Below are 16,022 nucleotides of genomic sequence, written 5' to 3'. Positions count from 1 at the left end.
ACATGCACATTAGATCTGCTAGGGTTTCCATTAGGATAGCGTTCGGATTGTTGTTTGCAAGGTGTTCGTCCCCATTTCTTGCTGTTCTTGTCCAGTTCTTACTTTTCACGGTCTCGATTTTCTTAGATCTGTTACTCTAATATCGGATTGCGGTAGATTCTTCATAGATCGGGCTTTGGATTGGTGAAACTGGCAGATTGTACTGTGCATGCATAGAGGGGAAGGTTTTTTGTATTCAGGCTTAGCATGTTGTGATTGTTGTGCGAAAGATTATGCTGAGTCGCGCTAGTTTGTTCAGACGCAAGATGAGTGGGACGACTTGAAAAACGAAGTTGATATGCTCAAAAATATGCAGAGAACACAAGCACAAGTGATGATGGCTAAGAAACATGAGTGGGAGGCTGAGAAAAAAAGGCTTTCGAGGCTGACAAAAGAAAACTAGAGTATGACATATACGATCTTGCTTCAAGTGAACTTTGCAATCAAGGACAAGCTGAAGAGGATCAAGGCTACTTGTGACGAGCGATGAATGTGATGTAGATGTAGTGTAGGAGAATTTGTAATGTGGCCCAAGTAGAATTTGTAATGTACCCTAAGTACCACTCCTAATGTACTCAATTTGAAGTGCTAATTGTGTTGTTTCTTGATTGAACTAGGCCAATAATTATAACCTGGGATCATAGTATGAGGAGATGATTGATCAGAACCTATGGCATTACTTAACATGATCATGCCATTGTTTATGTTCAGAAATCTCCTACATATGTCCTCATTGTATGAGGCCTCTGATACCCTGCTTTGCATGTTTCTGCCTTTTCAGTTCTGCATTGGCCAATGATTCAACTATGGCACAACGGCAGGCAGGGTGCTGCCCTCAAACTTAGTCATGTGTGCCATATTACTGGCACACTAGACTTAGTTTGCGGACAGTCCATTTGCCTGCCGTGTGATCCTACATATGAGGCCTCGTTTTGGTATGTCTGGTGCATTGACCAATGATTCAACAATTGCACAATGAAAGGCTAGGTGGTGGCGTCAAACTTAGTCATGTGTGCCACTGTCGTAGCACACTACACTTAGTTTGTGGCCACTCCCTATGCCTGCCGTGTGAGCAAATGTGTTAGGTCTTACTAATGTTATTAATGTCCATTTTCATCTTAACTACTTGTGAGCAGACACACCTCTAATTGCTTGTGTTCTTCTGGCAGACTGAGAAGATCATACTTGGGTCACCTGCTGAGGTTCCCGGCGAGGGACCGGCAAAGAAGTGTCGTGGAAGGCCAGCTAAGGTCGGCCCCTTCCACGAGGAGGCAGGGCCGGACTACTTCCTCAAAATCATCTTCAAGCCCACCTTCGGCCGGCTCATGATCCCTAAAGCTTTCGTAAAGTGGTTCAGAGAAATTCCTTCCAACATTATCGTCACCACCAACACCGGATGCAACTGGAGGATGACTACGAGGAGAGAAGGCAATGACGCATTCATCGACCAGGGATGGACGGCCTGCGCCATCACATATCATCTCAAGGTAGGCCAGTTCCTCACCTTCAGAAGGTGTCCTCCTTGGAGTACAGTGTGGTCATCTTTGACCACACCTGCACTGAGGTGGTGAGCAAGTGTCCGTACCATGGCGATGACACCAGGTGTGTCGTCTCCGAGCATCATGTCTGAAGCTAACCTGGTACCATTTCGTGTCTAGTTCCTGTTCGTGTCTAGCGTGTTGAACTATGATCATGTCTGTCGTGTCCAGAACTATGATCGTGTATGCAAATGTTGTGTCGTGAACTTGTGTCGTCTATGATCACTGCTAAGTTCTCTGTCGTCTATGATTGTGTTCTTACTTATGATGTTCATCGCTGGTAACCTCACCACTGAAAGGAAGAGGTTACCAGAACCGGATTATGGGTTGCAACCAAACAACATGGGCGCCGTTCTAGGCTGCTACAAGGCCTGAAAACCGACCTATCAAACGACCAGAGTCCAAATCTCCACGGGGCCGAAAATTTTCTGTGCAGGCTACCAAACAAAGTCGCTTTTATAGCCCATGACCCGTCTTGGACGCGCAGGAGGCTCCTTCCCACTACGCTAGTGGTGCAAAAATTTGCTGCAGGCAACCAAACACGCCCTAAAGTTTTCCTTCTGAGTTCAGTTAGGCAAAAAAAAAACATTCGCACTAATATGGTTTGAGATGTTTGCAACAATCTACATGAACCATCGATGCGTCTGTTTTTTATTTACGAAATACAGTACAAATGTAGACGCTTACACATGCATACACTCATCACTGAATATTCTATCTTTAATGAGACACTAAAGTGTCAAACATGAGGTTTGAACTTTGGTGGATTGGAGATGCCACTGCTCTACTAACCACCCAAGAACATGCTTTATGAGTACTATCGTATTTTTTGATAGGTAAAAACAGAAGACCACCTGAATCTAGCCCTCGTACAGACAACTCAAACGACGACAGTTCCAATTTAGTCGCATATAATGTGTCAACGAATCTTCCCCTAATTATCGTACCCTAAAAAAGGTTAATCTAGCCATAAGCCCATACCCGACACGGAAAAAAAACGCGAAAGACAATCCACGGCGCCGCAGAACCGACAGTCCGGCACCCATCCCAGGGAGTCCTTCGAAGAACAAGAAGCGGCGGCGGCAGAGGCGAGCTCCTATTGGAACTTGGATGGCGTCTGGAGGCATCGCCCGAGGCCGCCTCGCCGAGGAGCGCAAATCATGGCGCAAGAACCACCCACATGTGCGCCCTCCACACCACGACCTAGCTACTTGTTTCCTCTCCCCCTCGCCCCCCTGGCTAAATTTATTTGTTTGTTTCCGTGATTCTGCAAGTGGTAATGGGGGCATTGGTGCTTCTTGGTTCTTGCAGGGCTTCGTGGCCAAGCCGGAGACCCTGCCGGATGGGTCCGTCAACCTCATGATCTGGCAGTGCATCATCCCCGGCAAGAAAGGCGTAAGAAATATCTGTCTCTTTATTTACTCACACTGTACCGTGATGTCCGTGATTCCTATCCAATTTCTCTTAACCTGCTTCTTGAATTTCATATTGTAATGGTTGAGGCAATTGATCAACATATGGGCTGTCTGTGATATGTGACTAGATAATATTTTAACTGTCCTTATGTTAAAATGTGCATAACATACATGAAGCCAAGCCAGTTAATCCTGGCTCTATTTCATTGGTGTAGTAATTCAGTAGAAGTTATACATGTGCAGGACTTAGCCTTTTGGTTGACCTTGTTTGGTTGTAACAATGACCACATAAAGGGCTTAAACATGACCAAATATAATCAAATCCTGCTGAAACTTTATACTACTGCTGAATATCTTTTGCCTCGTGGATACAGGGAGGGAGCGACAGAAGTATGGAATTAGAACATGAAACCAATAGCGGCAATACTGAATATTCATTACAAAAATGTGTTTTAGATTCTGAATCTTCTCTTTAAAACATTTAATATCTTATTTTGAAGGCAAGACAGTGACAAAACTCCTTGTAAGCTACGCATACTTATGGTTTTTACTATCTTTGCTTCTGATGTCCACTTTTACTGCCTAACAAATCGTAATTCAATAATTATCAGCAGAAAGTTACAATCTGTTCTATTCCACTCATGTAAACAACCTTAATTGGTGTAGGATTTTCACCTTTATTGATTGAGCTACCCTTTGAAAGTCTTTTGTCGAATATGGGTGCATTAACCCATATATTGAGCCTTTTGTCGACTAGGAAGAATAGGTGGAAACCCATTCGGAATTTGGGAACTCCCTGTGGGAACTGAAATGAACCGTTTCGGAACTGAACTAAACCGTTTCCTCTGCAATCCCTGGGTAACTCGAAATGGATATTTAGTGTCAAAAATTCTGAACTGTAACTTGTTTTTATCTGATACTTCTTCAGTTCTTTGTGTCTGAATTGTGTAGTGCTACAATCTTCTTTTACAACAGATTTGATACGGATACTTGGTGTCAAAAATTCAGTACTTGTTCTTATCTGATACTTCTCCAGTTCTCTGTGTGTGAATAATGGACTGCTACATTTTTCTTTCACGTCAGATTTCTGTACTCTCTTAGTCTCAGTTCCAGGCTGTGTAGCTCAGCAAAATTGTCTTTCCATAAAGTAACATTATGCTCTAAATTTGTTATCTTGCAGACTGACTGGGAGGGTGGATATTTCCCCCTAACTTTGAGCTTTGATGATAATTACCCAAGCACCTCTCCTGCATGCAAGTTTCCAGCAGGTTTCTTCCACATCAATGTCTACGATTCTGGGCTAGTATGCCTGTCAATACTGGGTGGTGTAAGATTTAACTGATTGCTACACTTTCTATTCACCGTATCTCTGCACCATGCAAGTACCCCCCCCCCCCCCCCTGATCTTTCATGATCTCCGTCACTCTTTTCAGGGATGGAAACCTTCAATTACAGTGAAGCAAGTTTTGATAGGCATCCAGGAGTTGCTTGATGACCCAAATCCCAATTCAGCTGCACAACATCGATGCTACGAACTCTATAAGAAGGTATTTTCAAAAAAAAAAACTCTATAAGAAGGTTTTCCTCTTATATCCTGAACTTCCATAACCTGAAGGCACAGCTCCTCAGTTTTGTTCCAGTTATGTGCTTAACACACCCTGTATGTATGTTTGTGTCGTTGGCTGCACTTGCAGGATATGCCGGAGTACAAGAAGCGTGTTCGTCAGCAGGCCAAGCGCTATCCTTCACGGCTGTAGCCACTGAAGTCCCTGCAGATAGATATTAGCATTGCATTTTGATGGAACCTACGTCTAGAATTTTGCGGCAATGCACTCTTTAGCACGATAGTCGTGTATTTGCTCAAACTGCTAAAATGCACTTTGAGTCCGCCTTGGTTACGAATTGTCCTGGGACTTTCTAGCTTATCGATATTTTGGAATGCCTCATGTCTTGACGGATGTGGATGAGGGCTTGAGCTTAAAGAAGAGTCCTTTCTTCCAAGTGATTCCAATCTTCCAATAATGCATACACTGAAGCAGTAACTTGTGCCCAAATCATTGAAAGCAGCTTCCCGGAATGGCTGGCGCAGTGTGCCAAAAGTTACTAAATTAGGCGTGCGTTTAATTACGGTGCTCTTCATGATCACAGGTCAACAAAGTTTGTGTTAAATCTGCATCTAGGTTCTTCGAGAGCTGAAGGGACTTCTGGTGTGCCTGCATTTGTTTTAGTGGATTTTGATGTACCTACAGCAGGAAGGCTGTTCAGTACTTCAATTCTCACCCTCGACGATGCTGTTGTGTTCAGCCTTTCTGGCGTCCATTAAGAAGCATCGAGGACAAAACGGTTGATGAAGACAGCGACAAGAAGAAGAATTTCCTGAGGACAGCAACAGAGGAAAGCGATAAAACATACCGCAAACGCGGACATTACCCCGGGCGATGCATTGAATTCAGACTCGCCTGTATGCTGCTGCACGTCAATTTCGGCTCCGTGCTTCAGGGTGCGCAAGAGTTGAGCTGTGGGCGCACGCAAGGAAGCGTGTAATCGTGTAGGCATCTGGATCCGCGTACACAAGCTCTCATTGCAGTTCCGGGTAAGAGGGATCAGATATAATTTCGTTCAAGTACGGCTACCAAGCGCATACAGAACAGCAGCACTCAGCACTAAATATGGTTCGTAATTGCGGAAAGTGTCTTTGACACATGGGCACCAATGGTCTCCTCACTTTCAGATTTTCGAAACTTTTAAAATCTCACGTTTCTAAGTCTTAAAGGATTATGACGTTAAATATATAGATAGGGTGGGGTGTATGCAAAAATGTCCCGTTAAAAAAATACTTTGTATCTTGAACAATATAAAAAAGACAAATTTATAATAGGAAATGGTAGTAAAATAGTATTGCAATATTGTATCCCTCTGTCAGATTTTTTTTATTTCCCAAAATTTGAAGTATTTTTTACCGGGATTTTTTTGCATACACTTGTGATGAACATATCTATCTTCATATTTAACGTCATAATTTTTGAAAACATAAAAATGTGAGGTTTTAAAATTTTCAAAAATCTGAATGTGGAGGGACCACTGGTCCCCATGTGCACCAAATCCTTGTCCTAGTCATTGGCTACATTTAGATTTTTTTCACATTTTTTAAGTCTCGTAAATATATTTTAGATTTTTTTAAAAAAAAAACTGAAGGGATCACTGAAACTTGGGAGCCAGAAATCTCCACCGTAAAGATATTGCATAGTAAGGCTATCAACCAAACCATCAACACATTACAGGATAGCATCTGAACTTAACCTTGGTTTTTCTTTTGAAAAGGACTCGAGAGTTGAAAGCCTGGTAGTACTACTTCATTTGCTTCTTAATTGAGCAAAATCAATCGGTATACATTATTGCTGCCAGCATGCTTACTTTGAGCATAACCACCTCTATCTGATCATATATACAAGCACTGAAGTGTCAAATATTTTTCTTTTTTTGCTAGGGTTCTAGCGAGCGAATCTTTAAGGTAGCTTGCTGGAATAAGAGCATCTCCACTCGTTTGCCCTCCTCACGCCGAAATCCGGGGAAATTTACGTCCGGATTGGACCTAAATTTGGCGTGGGGAGGACTAGTTTCCCAGCCGCGATCTCAGGCGTAGACACCGATCAAAATTTGAAAAACGGAAACTTGACAAAATACGGCTTAAAACGATTGAATTTAGACTAAATTTAATGATATTTACTATATAGAGGGCTAAGTTCATACATAGAGGCCGAATTCGACTATATTTCGAATTCGGCTAGGGGATACAAATAAAACTAAATAAAACACGGCGCTCTACATGCCCAAATGGCGGTAGAACAACGTGTAGTCATCGTCGCCGTCGCCGCCAACGTCGGAAGGTGGCGCCTGGCTGCTGGTGCCTTGGCCGGCGTCTCCCCACCGGCCGCTGGTGCGAGGCGGGGACGGCGATGACTTGTACCAGTCGTCGTCGGACTCCTGGAGGTCGATGACGGGGACTGCTGTAAGGGTACATTGCCCCTATGTGTGGTTTTGGTAATTAATGACAACCCCTATGGACTAATGTTTTCATTGAGTTTATATGAAAGAATATTCCATAGGTACTACTTGTACTCCATGTGTTGGATTCAAGTATGGACGCCATGAAGATAAATGTATATCTTGTGTATTGGCATCAAGATCATCGTATGAAGATATATATGTGATATGATCAAGAAGAAGAAATGAAGATGGAGTTCTTATGTGGAACTCAATATTAGCCATGCTCTATCTTAAGTGAGTATGAGAAGATACAAGGTTGAGTTGGGCAAGTTCAAGATGAGCATCTTGAGTGGATCACATGCTTGAAGCTTGCCGTCCATTTGGTGATAATGGACATGTGAAAATGTGCATCAATGAAGCTTTCCCATCATAGTGTATGGGGGAGCATTTGTGAGTCGTCACGAAGCAACATTGGTCAAGAGAGGCATTCCGGCTTGAGTGAAGCTTGAAGAGTTATCATCAAGATCAAGCGGGATGCGCAAGGCAAAGGTATGGCCTTGCTAGGTTTTCCTTTTACCGGTCTCAAGGTGGATGTTGGGAGACCGGATTATAGGATAGATAGCCGCACTATTAAGAGGGGCTTTCGGTTGGGTAACTTGATCACATCGTCTTAGGGAGCTCAACCCTTTGCATACTTTGCATATCCTTATTGCTTCTTGGTGTTTCTCTATGTGAGGTTCTTGAGCTTGTTGCTAGCTTTACAACAAGCCCAAGTTCATCGAAAACGGAGTTCACATGCATCTTCTATTGCGTTTTCGAGGTTGGGTGATTTTACCGGTTATTCATGATATAAGGTTCTACCTTTTATATTCATGATAAAATCCCCTCCTACAGATTCTTGGGTTTTCACTTTCTATAAGATAGCATTCGTTGTTATCTTCCAAACAAAATTGGTTTCATGCGATTCGGAGTTCGGGAGCATTTGTTATTAAAGAAAAGGGAAAAAGAGAAAAGGATAAAAAGAAAAGAAAAGAAAAAAACAGAGGGGTGGCAGCCGGCCGGCCGCCCGGTCAGCCGGGCCGCGCGCCGGCCCACCCGGTCCCGACCGGCCTGGTGACCGGTGCCATCCGGGCCGCGGCCAGAGGCCTTTTGGTCCATGACCGGTCTCGGGCCCGGTCCGTGACCGGCTGGCCCGGCTCCCTCCCCGGTCCGACCGGATCCTCCACTGGGCCGCCTCCCCGCCGTTCGGCCCACGCAGCTCGCTCCACTCCGCGCCGCCCACGCGCCGCCCCCGCGCGGCCGCTCGCCCCCACGCGCCGCCTGCTGGGCCGCATCTCCCCGCGCGGCCCACTCGCCCGCACCGGCTGGGCCGCCTTGCCCGCCGCGCGGCTCCGCCTCCTGTCCGGCCCCGGATCCGGTTCGGCCGGGCTGCTGACCGGCCAGTCCGGCTCCGGCTCCGGTCGACCGGCTCGTGGGCTGGTTGGGCCGATTTTTACGGGCGTTTTCACTCGTGTATTTTTCGTCTTTTCCCCCAACGGTTATTTTGCCCCCTTTGCTATAAATAGCTCTTCTTCCACCTTGAGCAATCAGTTCTTCCCATTCTCTCTCCTCCATTGCTACCATTTGAAGAACTTGCTCTCTCTCTTGTTCCCCCCCCATGATTCTTGCTCATATTTGAGGATTTGAGAGAGGGATCTAGATCTACACTTCCACCAAACCAATTCTTCTCTAAGTGAGGGAATCTCTTGGGATCTAGATCTTGGAGTCTTTAGTTGACTTTCCCCCTTGTTCTTCCTCTCCAATCTCATCCTAGCATTCGTTGCTTTGGTGGGATTTGAGTGTGAAGGACTTGAACACCTCCGGTGTTCTTGCTTTGCATCATTGCATAGTGTTGAGCTCTCCACCACGATTAGTTCGAGTGAGAGACCGTGAGCTTGTTACTCTTGGAGGGAAACCTCCTAGTTGGCTTAGCGGTTGGTGCTCCGGTGATCTCTTCAAGAAGATTGTGAAGAGGCCCGGGCTTCTCCTTCGTGGAGCTTGTGAAGTGGTTGTGGAGCTTGCCATCTCCGGAGCGGAGGAAAAGCTAACCATAAGGAAAGGGCCATTATCCTTCGTGGGTGTGGTTCGGAGAATAGGGTGAGCCTTCGTGGCGCGGGAATCCTTCGTGGGACCTCCACTCCTCCAAACGTGACGTACCTTGTTGCAAAGCAAGGGAACACGGGAATACATCCTCGTCTCCGCGTGCCTCGGTTATTTCTATACCCGAGCTCTCTTTCCTTGTGATAGCCATCGTGCTTGAAGTACATATATCTTGCTATCACTTGTGCTACATATATCTTGTGCCTATCTTGCTTAGCTCTAGTTGCCATTGTCACACTTAGTTGAGCTTAGCATATTTAGGGTTTGTGCTTGTAAACTAAACATTAGTTTAATTCCGCATTCTTACAAGACAAATCCGCAAGAGTTTGTAATTGCCTATTCACCCCCCTCTAGGCGACATCTCGATCTTTCAATTGGTATCAGAGCAAGGTCTCTCCTTGTTTTAGGCTTCACCGCCTTGAGAGTAAAGATGTCGGCTAGTATAGTGCACAATGACACAATTTTCTTTGTTGGCACAAATTATCTTTTGTGGCGAAATTGCTTGCTTTGCAAACTTCGGACCTTGTGTCCAAACATTGAGCAATTTCTAGATGTAGGTTTTTCTCCTCCGATGGACCCTCAAAATCTATCTTTAGAGGATGAGAAAAACTTACATCTTGAAGCTCAAGTATCTAATGAGCTTGTATTCTCTTTGAGACCAGATTTTCATAGGTTCTTGATATATATAAAGCGAAAATCGTCTCATGAGATGTGGATCAAGCTTAAGGAAATGTTTGGTGGATCCACTTCTCATTTGGTCGGTGGTGTCTCCGAGGAGCTCTCTTCCCCTTCACATCATGAAGAGCTCCAAGTTGCTTCCACCTCCGGCCGTGATGATATATCATCTTCTTCCACTTCACCAACGTGTTGCAAGACACAAGGTAATGATATGGTGAGTGGTGAGGGAAATTGCAATGTTGATATTGTGCTCATTAGTGATGACTCTTCATCTCTATCTCATTGCAATGGTTCCTCTTTGGACTTAAACACATCTTGCATTGAAAATAATCTACATGCTTGTGTTGATAGTTCTTGCATATCATGTGTAAATTGCTTACATAGATCTCATGAGGATATGCTTGCCTTGTCTGGCTCCCATAATCAAAATGCTTCTATTTCCTCTAGTTGCTTGTTGACTAACAATGTAGAGGAAACCGAGACACTATATGGATCAAGACATGATTTCAAATGAGGATTCAAGAATACCTTCATCTTCATCCTCCGGTATGCACATGTGCCTTATGGCAAATGGATCAAAGGTATCTCCTACTTTGACTCATAACACATCCTCTAATGATGAGAGTGATGATGATGATAATGATGAAGAATATAATACCTTGGTGCATGATATGGCAATGGTATATGCTTCTCTTCGTGGTAATAAAGAAGCTCGTGCTTATCTCGAACACTCTATGGATACCTTGAATAAATATAGGGAAACCATAGTGGAGTTGGAGTCCCATATTGAAAATGGGGAAATGAGATTCACTCTCCTCAAGAATGAGCTAAAAGATGAGAAGCATACTAATTTCATGCTTACACAAAAAATTGAATCCTATATGCATGAAAATGAGAAAACTATTGTTGATGCTTGTGCTACTAACTCTACTTCTTGTGAAGCATCTATCTTAAAGGAGAATGTTGAGTTAAGGGCTCAACTTGAGTTGCTAACTAGCAATTGTAGGGAATTGGAAGAAAACAATAAAACGCTCTCACACTCTCTTGAGGATCTTCTAACTTCCTACGATGAGCTAAAGTTAGCTCATGAGGCTAGTATCACTAAGGTAACATCTTGTGAGCCTCATGTGGACATTAGCACAATCTCTACCCAAAATGTTATATTGCCATGTGCTAGTCCTTGTAATCCATCTAGTCAAACTAGTGATACACCTTGTGTTGGATTACTTGATTTGCCTTGTTGCTCTAACAATGAAGCTTCTACTTCCTCTAGTACTTGTATTTCTACTAACCATGTAGAGGAAATAAAAGAGCTCGAGGCTCAAGTCCTTTCTTTGAAGAAAGACTTGGAAAAGCGTCATGAAGGGAAATCCGCACTTGACAAGATGCTAAGTGTGCAACAATCCCCCAATGACAAGAGTGGACTTGGATTCAACTCCAATAACAAGAACAAGTCCAAGAGCAAGAGCAACAAGAAGAAGGGCCAAGACAAAGTCAAGGATCCGGCCAAGTTGGTTTGCTTCAAGTGCAAGGTTGAAGGGCATCATGTTAGATCATGCCCATTGAAGAAGAAGAAGCACTTGAGTGAGAAACAACGAGGGAAACGGCCACAAGGTCAAGGTCAAGCTCATGCTCGACCTCAAGTTGAAGATAGGCCACTTCCCAAGAAGAATCAAGATAATGTTCCCCAAGAGAAGAAATCAATAAAGAAGAGAAAGGGGAACACTTGCTACTTATGCCAGTGAGAAGGGGCACTTTGCTTCTTCTTGCTTAAGTGGTACCTTATCTAACCCTATAATTGTTGATGATGATTATTCTCTAGGGAAGGATAAGGATGGCAATGTGTTTGCCAAGTTTGTTGGAACTCAAAGTGGTTTCAAGAAAAGAACCATTTGGGTTGCCAAGCCTATTGTGACTAATCTCTTAGGACCCAACTTGGTTGGGGACCAACAATCTCAAACTTGATCAATAGGTACAAATGGAGGGCATTGGAGACTTGGCTACTTCATGAAGAATTAAGGGATCTTCATATATTATATTTTTACCAAGCCAAGTCGTATGGATTATCATCTATAACTTATATCCAATGTTCCTCCTTGCGGTAACTTATACTTCAACTCATCATATTTATTGTAAGTTACTTGCCCCTTTGCATGTTTGGTTTTGTACCAAATATTTGTGTGTATGTGTTGTGTCTTACTTACCTATCTTGTGTATTCAAGTATGTTTGTTTGACTCATCATATACTTGTGTATTGTTGTGAGCCTAATGCATCTTGATGATATCTTATTTGGCTCTCTTTGAAGTGATTAATGGAACATCCCATTTTGGGGGAGTGATATGCTTTTTGCATCTCTCTTTCTTTAAAATATGTGTACATGGATACCACCACTTAGTATTGATATTGCAAGATTATCTAGTCACTATGTGGTGTGTCATACTCATGAGAAATTCAAATTCTAATGTCCATTAATCATCTCTAGTCGAATTTTAGTTGCCTCTTGTTTTAGAAGAAATGACTTATCACATTATGGGGGAGTAATATGTTATGTACATATCACAAGCCTAGAAAATGTGAACATATGAGGTTATGCCACTTAGTGTTGATACACGTAATTATCTTGATCCTAGGTGGCATGTTTGCTCAAACAAGCTCCACTTGTAGTAAAAAGCTTTTATTGCTCATCTTTTGGTTCTTGTTTGAGTAAGAAATTCTTGGTACGGTTTTCCTCAAATACATATCTCTATATCTTATTTGGGACACCGTTTGCTTCAAGTTATTCTAATCATTGCCGTGCGTGATTGTTTGACTAATTGAAGCCATCAAGAATCTTCATCCGTGCATAGTGCTTAATTATATATACTTATCCTATGCCTTTATTTGTGAAGTTGATCCTTACTATCATTGTCAATTCACCACCGGAAATTATGTCCAATATATTCATTGTCTTTGACAATTGATAACCTTGTATGTGGTTGAATTCATGGATCATCTTCACCTTGGATTGTTTCTTATTGCCTTATTTTATTTCCAACAAATCTTTGTTGCTCCCATGTGTCTTCCTTGTCCCTTTGAAAAATCTTTTGATAAATTCTCTTGATTCATATCAAGTGTTTGTTTTGGAAGACAAATCTTTTCCTTACGGTACATTGTGCCATTGTGAAAAGTGTATAGGGTTTGGTTTATTTTGTTTGAACCTTGCTCTTTGGGGAGTTTGCTATCTCATTCTTTCTTACATGATTTATTTGCTTGAATGAGATAAATCCTTGAGCATGTTTGCTTTATTTCATCCTCTATGCTCAATGGCTTCTTCTTAGTTCACTTGTTGAACTTTGTTGAACAAATCTTTTGTGATTTGCTTCTTAGATATAATTTGGACAACAAATTTGTTTTGTGACACCTCTATGCATTATTTAATTCTTTTGGTGTTTTGTCCAAAGTATATCTTTCTTGGATCTTTAAAAGTTTTGGTGCATGCTTATATGTAATTTGTTTATGCTTGTAGCATGCTTGCTTTCTTTCGATCCATTATGTAGGATATACTCCATCAAATCCTAAATGGCTAAGATGTGCATGAAATTCGAATTTCATCTAAATATGCACATGTTTATATGGAGTGTGTTCTATATATTGTGGTTAGTCTAACCATGTTGGACCCAATAAGTTTGGGGACCAAGATGTACTTGAATGATGTTTTAGGTACATTGGAGATGCAATGGAGGCTTGTCTCATCTATAAGGAAGGTGTTGTCACCATATGAGGATTGGAGTCAAGCTAGGATGATCGATGAACTCTTATCCACTACATCAAGCCATTGCCATCTCGGTAACAAGTATCTTATTCATGCACTCTCATATAGCATCCAACCTCTTGTAGGTTGTATCTTGGCATGAAATTATTTATTTCGAAAATATTGCGGTTCTTGAAAAACCCTTTTAAAGTAAAACTTCTTATTGAACACTTGAGTAATTTGAGAAGATGCATATGATAGGTTATATATATATATCATATTTTATGATTCACCTATCACAAATATGCCCTCTAGCAATTTATTGCATATCAATTCCTCAAAGAGCTCTTGTGTACAATATTGATGAAATTGTGAAATAAATCCGTATTTGTGATACTTGTTGCCTCTCTCAAAACATTCCAACTAGCTTTACTTCCCTTATTGTTAGTTGTGATGTTTTTGAGATTTTCTTGGTTGAAGCTCATTCATATACCATAAGTGAAAATTGGAGCCATAGGCTATATATATGCTTTATTAAGCAAACATCCTTTGGTATATTTTATGACTTCATCTTGGATACCTTGTCTTATCTATTTTGTTAACCTCTTGTGTGTGCATGTTTCTTTATGGATCACTTGTCCACTTTAGAAACTCATATACATAAGAGCGCTAATCCATCACCTTGATATCCTTGTTCTTTGCCAACCATCTTCTTATCCTTTTGATTTTAGTGTTGTTGGTAAAGAAGATTTATGAGTGCTTGGTTTACTTGTTTTTCTTCATGCACTCATATCTCGTAATTGTTGGACTCAAGTTATTCTTGATAAGCATTTTATTTTTATCTTGGGTATGTTCTAAATAATATAGAGGGAGTGAGGATTCCATGTTTGTGCATATTGTATTCAAATGCAAACATTATAAATTGTGCACGAACCTTGGGGAGCTTTCTTATTTTATTAAGAGCATTATATCTCTCTTATCATGATATCTTTGTTTGTCCAATTGGATCTTGATTGCTTGCCTTATTTGTTGAAGCTCACTTCACCATGTTATCTTTATGCAATCTTTGGTCCTCAATATAGTTTGACTTCCTTCAAGTATTCATCATTGGATATGTGCACTTGATTCCACTCAAATTATGAGAAGTGCACACTTTGGGGAGGAACTCACATTATATTGGCCTTCTAAATTTTTCACCCATTTTGACAATCGATGCCAATGGGGGAGAAGTTTAGAGGGTTTAAGGGAATGGTTTTATACTTAAGATTGGTTTGTGCTTAAGTGTTTTGCCTCTCATGCATTCCATATTTATATGTCTTGCATGGTTGTATATATATAGTGGAAACTATCCCAAAGGTTAATCTTGACAATATATGCAATGAATTCATGTTCATCACACGTGCATACATTGTGGGGGAGTTTTCACTATATATATTGGTTCTACTCACATCTCTTGCATTTGTTGTAGTTGTGTGAGTAGAGCCGGTTTTGATATGGGCTAGTAGCTTTGTGTTACTTGACCATATCAAATACAACCTCTTGTATACAACTTATTCTCGGATAAGTTGCGTACTTGTTTCTAATATTCATTATATAAACCCTCTTATTGTGGTTGTCATCAATTACCAAAATGGGGGAGATTGTAAGGGTACATTGCCCCTATGTGTGGTTTTGGTAATTAATGACAACCCCTATGGACTAATGTTTTCATTGAGTTTATATGAAAGAATATTCCATAGGTACTACTTGTACTCCATGTGTTGGATTCAAGTATGGACGCCATGAAGATAAATGTATATCTTGTGTATTGGCATCAAGATCATCGGTATGAAGATATATATGTGATATGATCAAGAAGAAGAAATGAAGATGGAGTTCTTATGTGGAACTCAATATTAGCCATGCTCTATCTTAAGTGAGTATGAGAAGATACAAGGTTGAGTTGGGCAAGTTCAAGATGAGCATCTTGAGTGGATCACATGCTTGAAGCTTGCCGTCCATTTGGTGATAATGGACATGTGAAAATGTGCATCAATGAAGCTTTCCCATCATAGTGTATGGGGGAGCATTTGTGAGTCGTCACGAAGCAACATTGGTCAAGAGAGGCATTCCGGCTTGAGTGAAGCTTGAAGAGTTATCATCAAGATCAAGCGGGATGCGCAAGGCAAAGGTATGGCCTTGCTAGGTTTTCCTTTTACCGGTCTCAAGGTGGATGTTGGGAGACCGGATTATAGGATAGATAGCCGCACTATTAAGAGGGGCTTTCGGTTGGGTAACTTGATCACATCGTCTTAGGGAGCTCAACCCTTTGCATACTTTGCATATCCTTATTGCTTCTTGGTGTTTCTCTATGTGAGGTTCTTGAGCTTGTTGCTAGCTTTACAACAAGCCCAAGTTCATCGAAAACGGAGTTCACATGCATCTTCTATTGCGTTTTCGAGGTTGGGTGATTCTACCTTTTATATTCATGATAAAATCCCCTCCTACAGATTCTT

At 41.8% G+C, this 16,022-nt stretch overlaps 1 protein-coding gene across 2 annotated transcripts; it reads left to right on the top strand.

The window, feature by feature from the left end:
* The first annotated feature begins 2,408 nt into the window (after window positions 1-2,408).
* LOC124678049 (SUMO-conjugating enzyme SCE1-like) lies at window positions 2,409-5,131 on the top strand. Of its 2 annotated transcripts, none has more exons than XM_047213989.1 (5): window positions 2,409-2,759; window positions 2,889-2,972; window positions 4,173-4,319; window positions 4,426-4,539; window positions 4,687-5,131. In XM_047213989.1, the coding sequence occupies exons 1-5, from the start codon at window positions 2,688-2,690 to the stop codon at window positions 4,747-4,749; spliced, it is 480 nt and encodes a 159-aa protein (XP_047069945.1). In that variant the 5' UTR covers window positions 2,409-2,687; the 3' UTR covers window positions 4,750-5,131. The 2 variants fall into 2 exon arrangements, with proteins under 2 accessions (XP_047069945.1, XP_047069946.1); XM_047213990.1 differs by lacking the exon at window positions 4,687-5,131 and adding an exon at window positions 4,571-4,669.
* Window positions 5,132-16,022: the final 10,891 nt, after the last annotated feature.

Source organism: Lolium rigidum, chromosome 7 (assembly GCF_022539505.1).
Source record: "Lolium rigidum isolate FL_2022 chromosome 7, APGP_CSIRO_Lrig_0.1, whole genome shotgun sequence".
Lineage (NCBI taxonomy): Eukaryota > Viridiplantae > Streptophyta > Magnoliopsida > Poales > Poaceae > Lolium > Lolium rigidum.
Note: the sequence above shows the minus strand (reverse complement) of the source record. Positions and strands in the feature narration are given on the sequence as shown.

Coding starts and splice junctions, on each gene's coding strand:
- LOC124678049 (XM_047213989.1), top strand. CDS start 2,688: ATGGCGTCTGGAGGCATCGCCCGAGGCCGCCTCGCCGAGGAGCGCAAA. Junction 2,760..2,888: donor GGCGCAAGAACCACCCACAT/GTGCGCCCTCCA, acceptor TGGTTCTTGCAG/GGCTTCGTGGCCAAGCCGGA. Junction 4,540..4,686: donor GCTACGAACTCTATAAGAAG/GTATTTTCAAAA, acceptor CTGCACTTGCAG/GATATGCCGGAGTACAAGAA.